Raw genomic sequence first — 20321 nt, 5'->3', positions numbered from 1 at the left:
ATTTCATATATATGTGAAAGATGGGATGTTGACAAGTGTAAATAAAAAGGAGCAGAATAAATGGGGCAATATTTTCACATATATGAAAAAAAAAGAAGCCAGAAAATTGCCCTATGATGAAGCCAAGCTTGGAAATGGCTCTGGAAGGAACAGCTCTATACTGTTAGAGGACAAGCTAGCCATGATATTACTAAACCTTCCCTTCCAATTTCTTTTGTTCATAAATGATCAGGTAAATGAAAATATGCCTCACTCTAGGGAAAAATTCTGCATTTCTGAAGCTGATCCTGTGTTCTGCTGCCAAGGGAAGGATCTGAGTGCCCTGTCGATGCTCACCAGTGGTGCACTTAAAGAAAAAAAAAAAGATAAATATATTAAAAATAGATGCTAAGAGAAGAACATGCTTGAGGTGGAGGAAAGCTTTTATCCAAGTTGTGTGGCCTTCGTGGTATTTTGGCTGCTTCCTTGCAAAGAGAAGGATTTTTTCCCTGTACGGTGCTTGCTGCTTCCTCTGTTCCCATCTGTTCCCTGCTCCACACATTTTCCCTGTGGAGAGAGACGCTTTCAGGCATCCACCCCACAGGGCTTCTCTGCTTTGCCTTACCACCCTTTCATACTAGAGGGGCAGCAGAAAGAGAGAAATATCTAAAACTTGCCCTTTTTGGTCCTTCCCACCAGCTGACAAGTACATTCAGGGTTTTTTTTTTCCTTCCCCAGGGTGAGAGCAAAGAAAGGTCTTGGCGATAAGAACACACCAAACAGGACAGGGCTGCAGCCAGCTCTTGGACTGAACACCTCCCTTACAGCACCAGTAAATACATCACCTTCTCTCACCTGTTTCCCACCCCATACCAGAGACAAGAACAAGAGCATTTTAATTTAAAGCACTGCACAAATGAGGGTCCAGAGGCAAAGGCTTAGGTTGGCTCTTAAACTCCCTCCCTCCTAATTTTCTAGATCCTTGGTGTGTCCATCAAAACCAAAACAAACGCATCTCAGATAAAATCCACAGCTGATAGCTTGGGGCAGCATCAGAGCCTTTTCCACCTTCAAAATGGGGGTGCTCCTGTATAGGGGACCAGCCCTGATGCACACCCAGATGCAAACGTGCAGCCTGGTATTGGGTCCCTCTGTACTCTGCTAGCCCTTGAATTGACAGCTGAAGTTTGGAGGGGGGAACGACCCATCCTACAGGGCAGGCAGAGGATGTTGAGATGTGCTAGATGGGACAAAGGTATGGGATGTGCCAAACCCACCATGCACTGAAAGCTTCAAGTTGGTGCGGCCAAGAGGCAGATGGAGAAGCATGCAGGTGATTAATGGAAATCTCCTGGCAGGTAAACAAGTCTGGAGGAGACTTACCTGACCCTGTGGGCAGCTGTAGATGGGGATTGAGATGTTGGTACAGCAAAGCATTGAGGCACAGCACCTACAGGGCACAGCCATGCTCTGCCCTGTTGACAGCTGCCCTAGGAACCCTCTTTCAGGGCTGAGCCCTCCAGCCACAGCCACAAAAATAGGCAGGGACATAACTGGGGTTGCCCCAAGGTCTGCAACAGGGTACTGATGGAGTAAGGGAAACCAGCAAGGGGTGGCTGAAGGGGACAGGGATGTAAGTTGCTGGTAGGGCCAAGGGGCAGACATTCAGCCTCCAGCTATTGCCTCCTGAGCCCTCATCCCTGCAGGCTGGCATTGAGATACCCATCTCTTCACAGGCCTCTTCTCCAGGAGGGTCCATGCACACTGCTCTCCCACATGGGCAATGCAGGAGGGTTTTGGCCTTGTGAGATCACACCAGTGGTTTTCTATTGTTTTTTTCCCAGATCCCTTAAAAGCTTTTCCCAAATTTCCCTGGGATGGCAAGCCCCAGGGTGGAGATGACTGTGCTGCTCAGTGCGTTCAAGCCAAGCAGTGAGGCTTCTCCAGACTTGTTCACTTGTCTGGGAAACTTGGATTAATTAGCCTCCTGGTGATTCAGGCTCCAGCAGGGAAGTTCAGCCTCCTCCTTGCCACGCATAGACACACAGAACAGTTTGCAGGGCCAGTGCAACGGTCTTCCCTTCCCAGTGCTGCCTCACATCCACTGCAGTGTGATTTCCAGAGCTCATAGCCTACCTGAGCACACAGAGGAGTGAGACATTGCATCTGCTACATGAGCCCTGCAAACATTTTTTCAGAGGAACACCTCATTTTTGGGAAGCTGGAGGCCGAGACTGTAAGGGAACATGTGCCCCAGCCCTTCTCTGGACTTCCTAACCCAAGGGATGCCCTCTGCCATTTAGCCACCCAAGCCTGTTTGTGCCTGCAGCTTGGTGCTTATGCTGCAGTTTGGTTTCCTTCCTCTGAATCTGTTCATATTTATTGTAGGAAAGGGTCATGAAAAGGCCAAATTCAGCCTCGGCAAAACAAGGTTCAGCTCAACTCCCTGTTTCCTAATGGAACCTCTTCTTTGTGGTCAGTTTTCAAGGCCTTGGGCAGGACCTGAGCTGTGTATCTTCAGCTAAGCCTAGCTGGCTGTGGATTTTAGTGGAGCTATTGGCAAATGATGACTGCAACACTGCTGGACGCCAAGCCACAGAGACCCCAGAGGTATGGCAGTGAGTGAGAGTGCTCATAAGCTCACCTGATAGCAGCCAATAATGTGCTGGAAGTGAAGTTGTCAGGCCAGCATGGATCATGGTGTTGATGTGTACCCAGTGCCTGAGCCAGGAGTGAGTTTGAGATGTGAGAGCCAGAAGAACTTCCTCCTCCCCCTCATTTGCCTTCTGCAAAATGGTGTCCCTTCACACAGTGGTTTCTGCCCAAATACAAGGATTTGGCTGCTCTGAAGGTAAAACTGGGGTCTGATGGACCCACAGCAAGCAGCTGTTCTGTGGGCTCCAGCCCATTCAACCTGCTGCCTGCCTAACCCAGATGGCTCATCCGCAGGAATGGTGCCAGACAGGAGTCCCTGCTTAGTGGTCACCCACTTTCAAGGGAAGGACAGTCCTGCAGAGTTGATACTGCAGCAGAGGTGAGGGTGAAGGACTGGGGATGTCAGCTTAGGCTGGTGTCTCTCCAGGGTCCTACACCAACTCATGCCAGTGATGCTGATGGCCATGCCATCTCAGCCACACCATGATGCTTGAGACAGGGATGTCTCATGCATCAAGAATAACCTAAAATGCCAGTCCCCAACACAGAAACTGTTGCTGGGACTGAACAATATGGGTATGTCAGTTATGTCCCCATCAATAAAGCAAAATGCCCCCCACATTGTTGCTTTGGAGGGTGACAACTGTCACTTCAGGCTTCAACAGAAATCAGATCAGGAGCCTCTGAGGACCACAGCACACACCACCACTGCTGTGTGCAGCTGGAGGACTGTCCCCACAGCTGGCAGGCTAAACAGTCTCAGATATTTCTGCACACTGAAGCCAGAACGGGAGGTGTAAGATGACCTGAGCAGTTGGTTACGTGAACTCTTTGGAAATGCAAACCACTGTCTGACAGGCATAAGGTCATAGCCACCACCCTCCTTAGGCCCTGGAATCACAGCTGAAATAGCATTGTAATGCACTTATAATTTATTCATCAGCTGAACGAGAGCAGCAGCAGGCATTTTGATGGCACTCTTTTATCAAACCCTTGTGATGGACTTTATCCATTTAAAAAGAAAACTAAAGTAAAAAGAAAACTAGAGTAGAAAAGGGGAAAAAAAACCCAACTTCATTCCATTCAAATTTAAACAAGCAGGAAAAAGGACAAATCAAAATAAGGCTTAAAAAACCTCCACTAAAGATCTTTTCATTTTTCTTCTGCTTTGTTTTGAGTCTTCCAGATTTTGCATTTCTCTGCTGGTGGCTACCCTGATGCAGGAGGCTTCTGCTAACCCAGATGCTGCCGACTGGTGCTCAAAAATGTCTTTTCATCCCTGTGATGAGTTCTGCCCGAGGATCAGCTTGCCCCACTTTCAGGTGAAAGAAAGCCAAAAAGTAAATTGCAGACAGAGTTTTATTCTTAAAGATTCAGTCACTTCCCTTGGGTATTCGGATGCTCTGGTCCCCAAATATAGGAACCTATATAGGTGTTGATGTGAAGGTGAGGACTCTTGTACGTCCATTCTCTTTTGTGGGAGGTGGTAACACTGCATTGCTCATTTGGGCAGCAGAGCAGATAATTGCACTTTGATATCCCTTGTTAGATGCTTGGGGAGGTTTTTGGGCAAATCCTTCCTCGGTAACAGGGCATTAGTGCCTGGGCTGAGATCCATCACCGTGGTGCTTCTGTGCCCTCAGGCCTGGGACTGAGGTATCTAGTGTAAATAAAAGAAGCAACCTCAGATTCCTCTGTTGCTGGTTCCTCTGGGGCTGAGAAACCAGCTTGCAAAGCCCCAAGTGGTATCTCCACGCAGCTGACAGGCAGCATGTGCTGCTGCAGTGGGAAAGATGCACTGCCAACACCAGTATGGCCTTAGCTGGAGATTTGCATTCAGCTGGGCAACAGCACTCCAGGAAGGAGATGGAGGAAATAATCCTGGCCCCTCTTTCTATCTTCCATATCCCCATAGTGGCCTGGACAAGAGAAAATGGATGAGGTCTGGGGCAAGGGGGCACCTAACATCTCTCTAACAGAGAGGTGAGCTGAGCCCAGGGATGTGTTGACCTAGGAGCAAGTGAATCTCCATTTTGGGCAGTTTGAAAGACAAATATTAAACAACTGGCTGGACAAATATGTCTTGGGCTGCTTCTGATAAACTGATACTGCCCTGGGGCAGAAGGGTGATGGACCTCCAGATGTCCTGCTCTGCTCCAGTACAGCCCAAGGAATTCCTGTCAGTGGTTTGAGTTACAAAGGGCTTGCGGGGGGGGGGGGGGGGGGGGGGGGGGACGACGACGACGGGGACGGGGGGACGGGAACGGACTGTAAGCTGAGCAGGGCTCCTACACCAAGCCCAATCTTCTTCATCACAGAAGATCAGAGTTCCCAGGATCCTTTCTGATGCCTTGCCAGAGCACAGGAGCAGGGAGGAGGCAGCAGGAGAGGAGATATTGTCATCTTTTAGCCCAGGTGAGTCCAGTCACCTAGGGAAAGAAGCCACTTCCTTTTTTTTTTTTTTTTTTTAGCTCATCTTTTGAGCCACTCAGGAAAGAAATTGGATAAAGCACTGAAGAATATCATGTGAGATGATCCTGCCCCAAGAACAGGATCATGTAGGTGGGACATGCCCCATCTACTCTCCTCTTGTCCCCTCTTCCTGGCAGCTCAGGGGTCAGTAACCCTCTAATGTGATGCCAAGATTTGCATTTGCATTTTCAAAGCTTCTGCTGTTGCTAAGCAGAGGAGTTAACTCTGTCATCCTTCTTGAATGCAGCTTGCAGGAAGGAGGAAAGAGAAGAGGAAAAGTGGTATTAAAAATAGATGATGAGAACAAAGCAGAAAGGACTTGAAGAGAAGTTCTCATCTCAGATTTACATAAGGTGCCAGTGGCATCTTAAGGTCCAGTTTACAGCGACAAGTTTTGCTGCCGGCGGCTGGATTAATGGCACATGTATCCTCCTTCCCTCCTGGTGAGACTTCCCCTTCCTGGAGCCATGTGTTCCTCCACCAGACGCAATTTCTTTTTCTCAGAGCCCAAAGAACAAACAGATTCCTTCAGGTGAAAAAGGAGATGAAGAGGGAGCAGTATGGTTTGCAGTAGAGCACATCCCATGGAGACCCCTGCTTGCAGGCAGGCAGTGACCATCCACAGGAAAGCAGGTAAGGAGGGAGAAGGACAAGGCTTCATCCTTCCATTGTAATACATCAGAGCTGATTAGTGGGGAGTAATGCCATATGATAAATCAAAAAGTTACGTCAGCCTCAAGAAGCCAAGGCCAGGGGAAATGGATGCCAGGCAGAGCAGCTGAGCCTCCGTGGGAGCAAGGGCAGAAATGCAGGCAGGAACCTTGGAGGGGGCTGCCCAGGCTTCAAAGGGCTCTGTTGCTTTGACAGTTTCTATTTCCTGTGAGCAGTGGATGTTTTAGTAGGAGAGGGGTAAAAAACGTTTTAGGGAAAAATGGCAATATTCTCTCTAAAAGCAGGCCTGATGGACAGTTTTCAGCTTGCCCTATTGAATACATTGCTTTACTTTCTGCCTTGCATGATTACTGCTTTCATTAACATTTGAGACAGGCAGCAGATGGAGATAAGTCCTGAATAGCTCCAAACTTTGCTTGTCCCATCTCTTCCAGTGTTAGGTTGGTTCAGACAAAGCCTGTGCTGGCTGCAAGGAAAGGTGTTTCAATTACCATAGAAATAGGGGCAGCACAATCCCGAAAGGGCTCACCTCCTGCACATGGAATCAACCCAACATTTTCTTCCAAGCACAAGCAAATTCATGTGCCCACCAGCAAGCTGGGATGCTGCATTAACAGAGCAGGTCATTGCTGGGTGGCATCAACACAGAAAGTCGCAGCATGGCTCTTCGGTTCAGAAGCATTATTAGACTCATTAGTGATGAAAATGCAGCACATAGAGGGGCAGCTGGAAATGCATGCTGCACCTGGGACATCTGGGAATGATGGTGACTGTGACATTAAACCTTGGTGTCTGGGAGGTGGCGACGGAGGTGTGAATGGGTCTGATAGGGTCTGAGTAGCAGGGAGCGTGGACAGCTGGAACAGGACTGTTGGGACTGGGAAGGACTGGGATGAAGCCAAAGACTCATTGCTGACCCACGTCATGGGGCTGCGTGGGAAGTGGTGAGCAAAGGTAAAGTGCTTTCTTTTCTCCCAGAGAAAAGCACTGCTGAAAGCACTGTGTCTGAAGCCCTCCCAGATGTGGCCCATATGTTGAGGTACTGAGATGGCTGGCCAAACCCAGTGATGATGGAAGTACCTACCACCCAGGAAGTCTGGCAGAAAAATGAGAGCATGGCTCCCAGCCAACATGTCCTGCCCGTCAGCCTGATCCTATATTGACAAGGTTATGTCCATCAACTGAATTGTCCAAGACAATTCAAGAATGATGTGAAGCTCCTTGATTGTGTCCAGAGGAGGGCAACAAGGCTGGTGAAAGGGCTGGAAGGACAAGGCTATGAGGAGCAGCTGAGGACTGTGGGTTTGCCTAGTTTGGAGAAAAGGAGGCTGAGGGGCAACCTCATCACTCTCAACAGCTTCCTAAGGAGGGGAAGTGGAGGGGGAGGTGCTGAGCTCTTCTCCCTGGCACCCAGCAATAGGATGTGTGGGAACAGTTCAAAGCTGTGCCAGGGGAGGTCTAGGCTGGACATTAGGTAGCATTTCTTTGCAGAGAGGGTGGAAAGACACTGCAACAGGCTTCCTGGAGAGGTGGACAATGCCCCAAGCCTGTCATTGTTTAAAAGGGCATTTGAACAATACCCTTAACAACATGCTTTGACTTTCGGTCAGCCCTGAACTGGTCAGGCAGTTGGGACTAGGCAATTGTTACAGGTCCTTCCTAGCTGAACTAACGACTAAGCCCTGCCATGTGCAGGAGGATGAATGCCAAGCAGAAATGGGTTAAGATGTCTCATACACGAGGTGTCCGATGAATCCCACTCCTTTCTATGTGGTAACTGCGGTACTTCTGTTACGTCCAAATAAATGTCCTGCCTCTCTGAATGTTGCTGAGTTGTTGGATAGAGCATCACCCCACGGCAGAGTCCCACAGTCTTAACGAAACAAGCATTCCTCATTATCAGTTCCTATTTTCTGGACAGTCCCGGTTGACTCTCCCCTTGTTCTTGCTGTCTTTGATCACTTCGCTCGCTTAATTAATCTCTGAAGTGAACACTCCTCAATCCCTCTCTATGCATCAGCATCTCAGGGTCCTTTACCATTTCACCTCTGGGCTCCATGTAACCCAACAGCACAGGTTTACATTAAGGCATGACTTTCTGTTTTATTCAACACCCAAGTTTATTTGGCCACAAGTCCACAGATAACAGAGATTTCCTTCAAATAACTTCGACATTTTTAAGGAGACATTACGATTAATTTAAAACTCATCACAGACTATTAGCTACTGAAATTGTTCATGTTAGAACCACATGAAATCTTCGATTCCAGGAATACGCATCAGCTTTCTCTGCCTAGGCTGTTACATCCTCATGATTTCTCCCATCCCAGCTGAGATAAGATGTCCAGCTTGGAATTATATCCATGTGGGTGCTTTCTCCAGCACCAGGGTGGGCCTGTACGATTCAGGGCAGGGGTGTGTCTTAACGCTCCCAGAAGTGACATCCAGATTTGCACCCGCTGTGGCTGTGCCGTGCATCTTCCTCCTGGACCATTGCTTTATTTTTCTTATTTTTGTAAGGAATAATATTTATGTTCTTTCCTAAAGGCTGGCTAAGGAATAGGTGTGTGCTCGTGTTCGGGGGTCGATGTCCCTCACCTCTCCCAACGTTTCTCTCCCTTCCCCAGGCCAGGCAATGGGAGGAAGGCTGGAACCTGCATTTTCTGCCGGGAGCACCTCGCACCTCCACGGAGCTGTGCGAAAAACCACGCTGTGTGTGGGGGAGGGTGTCACTGCCTGTTCCCCTCCCGCCTGCTGCCAGGATTTGAGGGATGCTGGGTCACACCAGGTGGCTCCTCAGAACCCACCCGTGTACAAAACCCACCCGTTTTTGACCGCGGTGCGGGTCAGTAGCGGGGGCCACCCACGTCCTGTTGTGCCCACCTGTGACCCCCACCCCCACCCCAGCACGTGGCTTCCCCCCTGCCCCAGGCCTCGCCGGAGGGAAGGTGCGCCCCCCAACGGCTGCCCCTTTAAGTGCGCCGGTAGGGGCGTGGCTGGCCGTGCGGCGGGGCGTGGCTGGCCGTGCGGCGGGGCGTGGCTGGCCGTGCGGCGGGGCGTGGCTGGCCGTGCGGCGGGGCGTGGCTGGCCGTGCGGCGGGGCGCGGCGCGGCGCGGCGCGCTGAGGTCAGCGGCGAGCGGGCGCCGTCACAAAAGGAAGTGGCGGCGGCGGTGGCCGTCAGCGCGCGGAGGGGCGGGGGGCAGCGCGGCGGCGGGCGGCGGCAGCGGGAGCGCGGGGCGGCGGCGGGGCGGCGGGGGCCGCGCCGCGCCATGGCCCAGCAGCAGATGAGCAGCTCGCAGAAGGCGCTGATGCTGGAGCTGAAGTCGCTGCAGGAGGAGCCGGTGGAGGGCTTCCGCATCACCCTGGTCGACGAGTCCGACCTCTACAACTGGGAGGTGGCGATCTTCGGGCCCCCCAACACCCTCTACGAGGGCGGGTACTTCAAGGTAGGGCCCTCCCTCCGCGCCCCGCCGGCAGGCCCGGCCTCCCGCCGCCTCGGTGGTCCCGGGGAGCCGCGGCTGGGGCCTGCGCGCACGCCCCTTGCCGCCCGCCGGGGCCTCTTTGTCGGGCTCGGAGGGGCTCCGGCGCGTCGGCCGGCCCGCGGCCGCTGTCAGCCCCTCGGCGCCCCGCGGGAAGGGGTCGGGGCCTGCGGGAGGAGGGCGGGCGGGCAGGCCCGGCGCCCGCGGGTGGTACCGAGCCAGCTGCCCTTCCCCTGCCGCTGCCGGCGGCGGGGGGACGGGGGCGGTCGGCGGAGCCGGCCGGGGCCTGCGGGGCCCCCCTCTCCCGGGGGATGCGGGCCGCAGCCGCCCCCCGCCCCGCTGCCTGGGCTCGGCCCCGGAGGAGTGCAGGTACCGCGTGGCAGGGTGCGACCCCCTCCTTCCGCCCCCGGCTGTCCCGGGGCTCTTCGCTCGGTGTGTTTATTTCAAAGCGAGGGGCTGCCCGGCCGTCCCTCTCGTCCCGCAGGAGCATCCTGTGCAGGATGAGGAATTCGGGGTGAAGGTTGTGTGTACCTCAGAGCTCGACGGGCTCGGGACTCCTTTACATTATTGCCCCCCTGCCGGCTTTTCCCTTCTCTTCCTCCCCAAACTTTGAGAGGGCAGCCTTCAAAGTGCTACGGCATCGCGTAATTGGTGGAGGTAGATAAACTCTTTCAATTCCTCTCTCAGCCTTGCTGTTAATCCAAAAACCACTTTTGTGCTTGTCATTTCCCCTCCTGTAAATACAGTAAGCGAGAAATCTGGCCCTGTTGTCCCAGAAGGGAGCTGAAGGGAGCAGACTTAAATTCTCAAAACTGCTGGAGGAGTAGTAATTGCATGTTTATCTTAGAAGAAGTGATTAAAAACCTTTGGTGTCTGCAGAAGATACGTTGTGTTGGGCCTACCCCATTGCACTTAATGTCCACTTGGTCTGTGGCAAAATACTGTCCCCTTCGGCTCACTTCTCCCAGGAGTTAACTGTTTCAGTAGTAGCTCCTGCATCTCCCATTTCATGCCCTTTGCCTTCTGTCAAACTGAAAACATTTTGGCTCATCTCTTCTCTTGGCTAATACACATCTTCAGTGCCTCTTGGCCTCTCTGGGTCAAGGTTTAAGAGCTTTGTTCCACAAAACCAAAATAACCTGTAGCTTGGGGAATAACAGATTTGAGTCACGTTCAGTTTGGCCTCATTGTTTTGAAGGAAGGCAAGGCTTTGGCACAAGGCTTGCCTTTTGTAATGACTTGGCTGGCTTACTCATGTAGGTGTGATAGGTGTATATTCTTAGGCTCGCCTCCATTATTACTTAGGAATTCACTCTGGTCTTTGGTTGGTGACTAGGTCATTTTTACATCCAAATGGTTTGGTGACCTCTTCCTGCACTTACATTACTCATCCATTTTTTTTCAAAGAAATCACAATGGGTCAAAATATTTTTGTTTGTTTGGGGAGCTTTCTGGATTGTGTGTTTGCAATTGTTCCTGGAAAGAAGCTGAAGCAGCCTGGAAATAATCTGCGAATGTGTGTTAACAAGTGTAGATTTAGTCAAGGTTGCCAGTTGCCTTACCTCATTATTACGAATGGGCTATCTTTGGTGGTATTTGATGTCCTTGAACTGTCATGCCTTCTAAATTCTTCTGACTGATCCTGTGATACTTATTTTGAGAGTGGGAGACTAAGGTCTCATGATGCCTTCACCCCTCCGCACCAGAGGGATTCCCTTTAAGCAGCATGGCTGGAGTCTGTCAGATGTTGTTCCCGTCTCATCTTCCCTTCGTGAGGAGCTGTGGTATGGTGGTGTTTTGTTTTGGTAGCATTTGATCTTTGGTTATGCATCCTAACTTCTGAGCTGCTGGAAAAGTGGTGTTAGACCCTTTTCTGTCTCTAGGAAGGAGTTCTGTTGTCCTGAGAAGTGATGTTCTTGGCTTTCTTTGTATTGGGCCTTTAGGCAGACCTTCAGACGTATTAGACTTTGCTTACTGAATCGTTTAGAGATAAGATTAATACGCTAAACTTTATTTGGTGGGGTGACTTCTGTGATACATTCATAGCATATTGAAGGTCAGCACTAGTTCAGATCAGTGTCCAATCTATTTTTCAAATTTCTTGGCTTGATGAAACATCTAGGTTCATCTTGTTTGGTATTTTTAGTTTCCTAAGATGAGGTAAGCAGGATTAGAAATAAGCAATTGCAGGATGTAAGTTTTTTAAACATCATAGTGATGAGTTTGGGAATCTGCTGCTGATTGAGGTGCAGTTTGAGGATGGGTGTTAGAGGGAAAGTACAAAGGTTTCTAGTTAAGCTCAAGTATAAGTATTTTGAGGGAAACCTGTGTTTAATGTGGCCTTAAAGAAAGTGTTAGTGGTGGCTGGTCAGTAATACGAATGCTTGATTTGTGCTCTTGGAGCTGACAACATCAGCTTTGGGCACCTTGTTTATTCTTGAAGTACAGCCTTTCTCTCTGGGTTGTTGAACTAGCTGAATAAACTGAAATGAGGGAAGTGCTTTCTTTGCACCTCCTTGACAGGGGCTACTGTGGTTAAAAGCTGCTTCAGCATTTCAACAGATTTTGGTTTCAGTTGCTAATCCTGTAACTCTAGCATTTGATAAATTGAAGCAGAAAACAAGTCCCCCTAAGTGTTTGTTTAAATGGTAGGTTATCAGTACTTTAGTGCTGGCTATAATAAAGTCAGGGACTTCTTAAAAATTCAAGGGCAGCATCTAAGCATATTTTATCAGCTTGATACAGCACACTCAGATCTGCTGCAGTACTTCATAGCTTAGGACCTCCTGGCTAAGATGGTAGGGGCAGCAGCCTTCAGAAGCGACCACTGTGTGAAGAGCAGCTTGTATCAGCAAGTGGCTGGAGCAGTCCTGACCTGCAAGCCCCTGCTTAGGTGAGCAGCTGAAGGTAAACATCTGCAGTGGAGGCTTATTGACCTTTGCCTTACCTAGTGGCTTTATTCCCAGTCACGCTGAATAGCTACATAGTGTCTTGGAAAACCTTTTGCTTAAGTTCCAGATTATCAACTTTAGGGAAGGAGTTGTGCTTGTTGTCTCTCAGTCCTTGATGGCTGCTGTAGCTCTGGATCGGTAATTTATTGTCTTCCAAAAAAGTCCAGTCATAAGAGCAAATGTCTCTCCTTCAGCTGCTCTCAGCAAGAAATTGCCAGTTTGACTGAAGTTTCTGGCGGAATTGGTTGTGTTGGGCTACAGGTATTTGACTGCAGTAAGTGAACTTAATTTTTGGTTCATGACTCTTTCAGAGTTTAAGGGTGAAAGGTGGGTAAACTTCATGTGTCTGAAGATGATTGATCTGCTCGCAACTGATTCAGTTACTGATTTTTTTTGAGAGAAAAAGGAAAGATTTTTCTCAGAATGAAATGCTTCATGTTGAGGTTGTAGACAGTGCCAGTTGCTGCTTTCTCAGGTCAGCTGGGAAGGACATGGTGTGATAAGACAGGTCTTTAGATGAGGCTCCACTGGGCTATGTGGTAGTTCTCAATTGCTTTGGAAACAATGGGAATATGTTTTTTCTGGTTTTGCCAGCAGTGCCTGAGCAGTAGAGAACCGTATTGTACTGTCATCTGCAGAACTATGTGTGAGCAGTTCATCGATGCCACCTTTATGCTATAGGAATCTTCCGTTCAGCTGAGAGGGCTTTGCTCTACGGCAGGTGAACTTCACTGTCCATTTTGGCAGCTGGTGCGTAAATGGGGACCACCACAACAAAGGTTAAGCTGTAATTTGGTGATGATGGGTGCTAACTGGGACAGATTTCAATGGCTGAGGGTTGTGCATGGGGTGAAACTTTCACCATCTCAGTTGACCATTGATTCATCTCTCTGTCTGCCTTGAAGTCCAGTGTCTTACTTCGATGTTTGGGCCTTCAGAACCTGGATGTTGATAAACTATTGCCCAATGCTTTAATCAAGCTGTGTTTTCAGGATACTTGCAGAACTATTGGAAAGTGTTTCCTGGTGGCTTACTCAAAGCTCTGGATGTCTGGTGCAGTTCCACCTTAGTGTCACAGCTTTGGGTTGTTTTTTAAAAAGGAAATTCTTCTGATTTTTATAGTTGAATGGTATTCTTGTGCTGGGAGCCAACCTTTCAGGGGAAGGTGCAAGTGAGAAATTACACAAATAGAAACGTCATTATTAAACACATAGTGCTGCCCAGAAGTATGGTTTGACCAAGTATGCTGTGTCAAGAAGCATGTTTAATGTAGAGCAAGAGTCAATATTAAAAGCTCCTTCAGAGGTGATGTAGGCTGGGTAGGTGAAAATGAATGCACCTAACATGAAAGGGAACAAGAAAAATTAACGGCATTATTAGAGTTGCTATTTGATAGTTCTTAAGGCAACTTATTCCATAAGGTATTTTTGCTACTTGAAGGAGCAAGTCTTGACAGATAAATTGGAGGAAAGGGGGGAATACCCCAAGCATTATGATTAGTTTTCTCAAGTAATTTGGGGACTAAATACTTGTCAAGGCATTGTTTTCCTTGCTTTTTTGAACTCATTAACCATGTGCTTTTTGGAGTTCTGTATTGTTGGATCTCAGGTTCTTCCAAGTGATTTGTTTTGATTTCAAAGCAATTTGCAATATGGGATTATTTTTTTTTCAGAGCAGAAAATCAATATGGAACTTTTGGATAACTGATGGCAAGAACGAGCACTGTGTTTAAAAGTTTGGTATTGTAGGCTACTTCCCAGAAAGCTTAAAATTAAGCAAATAGAAGTTTCTTAAGCACTCAGAATTATCTGTTTTAACTCCATAAAAATATGCCTTGGTGCCAAGGAAAAAATGTGTAGTACTCTCAGCACAAAGGCTGCCTTCTGCAGGCCTCTGCAATGCAAGATGCTACACAGCTTGTTGCTCAGTGTACTTAATCTTCTATTTTTATTGCCTTTAGGTATCATTGATGCCAATAAGCAGAGGTTTGATGCAAAACTGTGGGTGAATAGGGCTTGGAGTTGCTTGCTCTGGGTCTTAAGAGCCCCCGTTCAGAGCAGGCTGTCTCCAAAGCAAAAGAGCCGCTAAGCTGTCTGCAGGCAGGGAGGCAAGGAACCTTCAGACTTTGATTCACTGATCATAAGCGTGGTTATGATCTCTGTCAGGCCTGGGGAGTACCTGACTGACCCTCACTCTGCTGTTGCATAGAGCATTTTGGATGGCTACATCTTTGGGTGCCACAGAACCCCCCAGACAACACACCCAGCCTGTAGGCTCTCTCGGACAGCAGTCTGTCCTCAGGATGAAACAGGCAAGGTAATGGTGGCTGCCAGCTCCCAGTCCTTTCTTTCTTTCCCTCGGGCTCTTCTGATCTGGGTAGGGTTATTGTGTATGCCAAGAAGCACAGTAGTGATTTCCAGTTCTGATACTGCCCGAAAATACAAGATCATGTGCAGTTAGGTTCTCTTGTATGGCAACAGGAGAACTGTAGCACAGTCCACCTCTGCCATTAGAGTGAAAATGGAAAGCTTTCTGTTTGGAAGCACAGTGCTCTCACTTTACATAATTTTTCCATTGTTTGGCTTTTTTTACATGGGTTTGCACAGAATGATCCTTGCATAAGGTGAAATACAATGTGAATTTTTGTCTTGAATAACAATGCAAAGAACTGTGCCTCTTGAAATTTCTTGCCTGTCTGTTCAGGAGGTAGTAACTAGAAGTGTGTAGTTAGCTTTAGTACTGTCTCACGTTATAGGAATTAGCAGAAGATTTTGACTCTATGGCGTTAGAAGGGTGTTTTTTCTGATTTTTTTTTTTGTGTAAATCCATTAGTATCTCCAGTATTGCAGTGATGTTATGCCAGTGTCTGAGTGTGGGACCACATCTGTAACTTCTCAAAAGCTAAAACATGTTTTTACGTTGATGTTTCTGAAGTAGCGCTTATGCTGCCTGCTGTTTCACACAGTGATATATTCACATGGGGTATCTTCTCTTTAATAGCACTTCAGGTTTACTGCATGGTGCTCATCTTGTATCTAGAGGGTAGGAAATGCCAGGAAAAAAAGGTTGCAGAACCTTAACTCTGATCTTTGACATGCAGTTTGGCTGTGTAGTTTATGGTCATCAGCAGGTGTTCATGGTAATGAAGAGGATAGACTAAATGGTTGAGATTTTGTGTTGAACTGAAGTGTAACTGTGTTAAAAGTTGGAAATGTAGCAGCAGTTGCAGATAGACTGCCATGTGGCTGCACTAGAGGTTATGTGACTCATAATGTAGCAGGTCCTCTTGTAATTTGGGCTGTGCATGATCAGATGTGTGCATACGCATACAGGTGTGCACAAAATTAGCTTGCTATTTCCAGAGTGCTACTTCATTTTTAAAACCTTAGTGTTTTATCCAGCATTATGAGTTAGAGGAATTGCAGTTAATCTTACTAAGCTTTTGTGGTAGTGACCTACTGAGAATGTCTCATCTCACCAGACCAGTTTAATAGTAATAACTTTGGCATTGTGTGCCCTCCCCTGAAGCACTAGTAGCCAAGATGAGCCTAATTGATTGATTGCCTATCTCCACACTTCCTGTAACATTTAAAATGCATAAATATTTGCCCAAAGTTGTCTACAAATAGAAGAAATTATAAAGCTACTGAGTTGGGGTGCATGTAGGATATTTTGGAATCTTGCTTGACTTGAAGAAATGTGACCTTAAGGCTTCCTGGATATTTGGGTTTTTAATTAAAGCAATCACCTGAAGAACAAGGGGAACATAAAAGGGCTGTCTTAAGTGGGTGACACTTGCAGATATCACAGTATTTGTGATTAACAAAGAGAAGGCTGCCTGGCAGACAGGCTGTTTCTTACTCCTTAAGGTTTTAGTATTAAAAGCATGACATGATGTGTTCCCATTGATCTGTTTTATTGTCTTAAAATTACACAAGTAACTTAGAAATTCAGGTAAAGGGTTTTTGCTTGGGAGATGCAACTTAGGCTGATAGTAGTAGGGACGCATTTGCAATAGTTGTGAGACTCTTTCCCCAAGTTAAAATATGTATCTTAGTTAAAGTATTTAAAAGACGCTTTTTAATGTTCATGGTAGCAAAATGTTTGGAGGGGTTAAGATGCAAAACTCTTTGCCAGACTATTGGAACAGTGTTAAGAACCAGCGTTTAGCCAGTTGTGCCACTTGGGTCAATTCTTGTATGACAGACACTTGTCCATTGTGCAAAAAAATCTTGGTTTTAAGTTAATCCTGAGACATCTCCAAAGCTAGAAACCTTCTGCTGTTAGATCTAGGCAAAGGCTGAAATAACACTTTTGCAGCACCGTCTTTGGTCATATCAAAACAAAAGCCATGCAGTTGGGTAGCTTTGACTTACAGTACTCCATGAAAACTCATTTGTTCTTGCATAAAGTTTGCTCCTATAAGCCTCTAATTCATGGATGTAAACTACACTGGTGTGCAAGTGTTTGCTTATCTTGTCTAGAACAACTATCTGTAAAAGCATCACCTTTATTAAAAGAATGGGATTCTTATAATGTATTGAAGAAAACCAAATTTCATCTGAGTGCTCCCAATCACTTCTCTTGCAGGATAGTAACTGTACCCACACTTAGTAGCTGAATGCCTTTCAGTGGGGCGTCAAGCAGTATAACTTGAGAGGCTGATGTCTTTTCTGTACCTTTTAAGTGTCTTTCTAGCCATTATCTAAATCCCTTCTAATTTGTCATTCATGTGGTAACAAGATGCCCATACCCAGATGTTTCAGATGAAGGTTCGTGGCTCTTTTCAGTTAAGGTGGAAAGAAAAGGCCTTGTCTGTTCTTAATGATACTGCCAGTTCAGTGAGATCTCTGCCAGACCTCACTTTTTTTGGCATCGAGGCTCAACTCTTGTTGAAAATTCGGTTTAAATTCAGTGGATGATGGTAATGTTTCTTCTCTTGTATAATTTTCTGTGTCAAGTGGCTGTTTCTTGAGACAGCCACAGTCATGTTTAAACAATTCTCTTTAGAGGACCTGTTGTCACTTTTTTTGAAAGAACTTCTAAATGAAACCAGGCATTTTATATTGCTGTATGATCTCCATCAGAGCATATAAAAATGAAAGTTTTGAGACCAGCATATGGAATGATTTCCATTTCTCAGTTCTGCCAGAAACCTGAAAGCTTATGCGCTTCAGAATTTAACTAATATGCTTTCTGTGAAATTTAACTGATTTCTCGCCCCCCCCCGGTAGCAAGTCTTTTATTTGTTTAGAAGAAGCTTGGCTGGCTTTGGCCTGAAATACAGCAATAGCAGCACCCCTGGGGGAAGCTGGATAGGTGGGGTAGACTTCACGGAGGCTGTGAACATTGGGACTTCAACGTTCTGGAATCAGCTGGATTACTTCTGAAAATTTGTTGACAATGAAGTTTGTTTTGACTTTCAGAGGCTTATGGGCAGACTCATCAGGAGCTAAAGGCCAGCCTTGGCAGGGTCATCATGGCATGTCACTCTGGAGGTTTATTTTAAATGGCAATAATAGCAGAGTTTGTGGTCTTGAACCCATATCATCCATGGCTATACTCCAGTTGGAAAGAGATCATAGTTGTATTGGCTGCTGCTAAGGAGAGATGGGGTTAGAAAGCTGCTGGTCTTGGACATTTTCTTCTGGATGTTATGGAATAAGTCTGTCTTCTGGTGCTGTCAGAGGTGGTATTCTGATTTCACTGATTTGAAGCAGCCTGCTTAATGTTAAACTTGGGCAAATCATTGTTAATTCTCATCCAATTTACAGGCTTATCCCATGCCTACTAAATATTGTCTACTTTGGATCGTGTCTCTGGTGTGAGTGATATGCTTATGCTTGGGCTCTTCAACCAGGGACCGGATTTTGCCTCCAAGGGGCAATTCAGTAACAGGCTGGCAATAAACAAAAGCTGTGAAAAGCCATGCTGCTTAATGGTAATGTCCATGGAGACCCCAGCTAGGCTGGCTGCTGTAGGTATGTGCTGCCTGCCTTAGCCAGAGAGCTTCCTGATGGCAGTTGTAGGTGTGAGGCTGAGTGGTAGATCAGGTCAGGTTGGGGTGAGGGTAGTGGGTATAAATCCCAAAGCATGGCACTACCTGTTCCCAGGCCTCACGGGCGTGCAATGGAATGTCACATGGCCTTATTTTCAGCATTCTTGGGCGCATGCACCATATCTGAGATCTTGCCTGCTGTCTGGGTTCGTAGTGCCACATACTATGGGGTCAGCTCTGTGCAGTGGCAGAGGCAAGGAGGAAGGTCCTAGTATGCTTGGCCACAAGAGGCCTGTCATCGTGATGCTGCCAGTCCTCTTCATCTGCCTCTTTGTTCTCTGGGAATCCAAGACTGTCTCAGGTGTCTCCCTTCATCTTTTTTCCTATACTGGACCAACTGTACTTTGGGATGTGACTGAAAGCTGATAGAAGGTCACCGTGTGTGACCAGATTAGAGTTCCTGGTGTCTCAGTCTTGTTCCGTTTCATCTTCTTCTCGGCAGCTATCAGTTTGCTGAGCACATGGATGACTTTCACCTATTTCCAAGAGAATAGTGAAGTATTTTTTACTTGCCTACTTCTAAGATGGCTAGTTTCTGCTATTAAAACAAAAGTAAGCTTGATGGTGAGCCTGTGAGTTACAGTTCAGCAAATGTGGCAAAGCTCTGATTAGAGACTAGTTGACAGAAAAACTTTTCAGGTGTTCGCATCTGCATCAGTTCTGTTGTATCTTTAACTCTTGCATGCACCAATTTATTTGTGATCTCCTAGATGTTTTGCTCAGTGTGCATTAGTTCATAGGTGGGGGTGTAAGTTTTGGCGTTTTTCTTCCCTTCTCTTATTAAGTATAGAGCAGTGACTTCTGTAAAGAAAGAATAGATACAGTATGTTTCCTGGAATAAACTCTGTATAGATAGTGGGGTTTGCATTGTTGTCATCTAAACTCTATTCTAAATCTCCTTCTAATTAAAAAAAACCCAAAACAACACTATGAAGGAGGTGTTTTATGGCAGATTACCATAATGATGGCAGCAGGAAGGAGATGCCCAATTCTCAGAAAGGACTTCAGTTTTGTTAGACTGCTATTATGTGATACATAACTTGTGCAGCTGTAGTAATGCAGAAAAACTGAGGATGACAAAATTTAGACTGAGCCTAAAGCCTACTGTTAATGGTTGGTTGGTGCATTGAATTTAGATCGTAATGTGCAGATTAATATCTAGACGATGTCAACTTGAAATGAGAGGGTTATGGGAAGTCAGCTTCCTAAAAGAAAGGTTTGTGTCTGTTACTTGGTGCTTCTATGGCCACCTAAACAGTCTCCTGCTAGGTAGGAGGCAACAAGCTTTCTTTGGTACATGTTTAGTTGAGCTTTGTTTGGTAAAGCTATTAAATATTGCTGTGTCACATTTACTTTAAATGTGAATTGCTACGATCTGATGTTAGACTGGGTGAAAGGGATGTACAAGCCAGAATTCATCATCTGTTAGGCCCTTTGTGTGGGTGAAGCATGGCACTTGTCGAGAATAGTCTGTGGATGCTATGCAAACAGGATGAGAGAGCCAATACAATGCATTGTTCTAGATCTGTTGGTGAATGTAAGAGGCGTTCATCTGAAGGACATGGGGCTAGGATTGGAAGAGTCACGTAAAAGTATGGAGGCTTTGTACAGCTTTGAATGTAAGGTAGGGTCAAAATGTTCTTTGACAGCAGTAAGTAATTTAGTGAATAGGATAGCAACTAGAAGTCTTGTATCTATAACGGTTTGTATTCATGACCCTGGATAAATTAACATTTTTATGTAAAATGGATATATCTTATAATAGCATAGTTGACTAAATCTGTAGGTAAAATCATTTTGCTTTTTATAAATAGCACATGGGAAAGCTTTCTTCCAAAACAAGTTCAACTTGTATGTTTACAAGTACAATATTTATATTCAGAATAGCTGAAGAAATTGTCAAGTGACTGGCTTTCAGGCTGGTTAAGCACGAATGCAAAGAGATTTTTGGAATAAGAACTTCTGCTTATTCCTGGGTTTTCAAAATAAGAACCTGAGCAGTTTCCTGAAGCGCCCTAGTACAGATCCTGATGTACTGACAAGCCACACTCCTCT

General features: G+C 46.7%; 1 protein-coding gene across 1 annotated transcript in view; it reads left to right on the top strand.

Annotated features, from left to right (window-relative positions):
- Positions 1-8996: 8996 nt before the first annotated feature.
- The window catches only part of UBE2R2 (ubiquitin conjugating enzyme E2 R2), a 57863-nt gene continuing 46538 nt past the window's right edge, over positions 8997-20321 (top strand). Inside the window, exon 1 of the mRNA XM_037373549.1 lies at positions 8997-9224. Coding sequence (XP_037229446.1) covers positions 9048-9224 — 177 coding nt within the window. The 5' untranslated portion in view covers positions 8997-9047. The remainder of the gene's footprint in view (positions 9225-20321) is intronic.

This window comes from Falco rusticolus, chromosome Z, assembly GCF_015220075.1.
Source record: "Falco rusticolus isolate bFalRus1 chromosome Z, bFalRus1.pri, whole genome shotgun sequence".
In the NCBI taxonomy this organism is placed as follows: Eukaryota; Metazoa; Chordata; class Aves; order Falconiformes; family Falconidae; genus Falco; species Falco rusticolus.
This window is presented reverse-complemented; position numbering and strand designations above follow the sequence as displayed.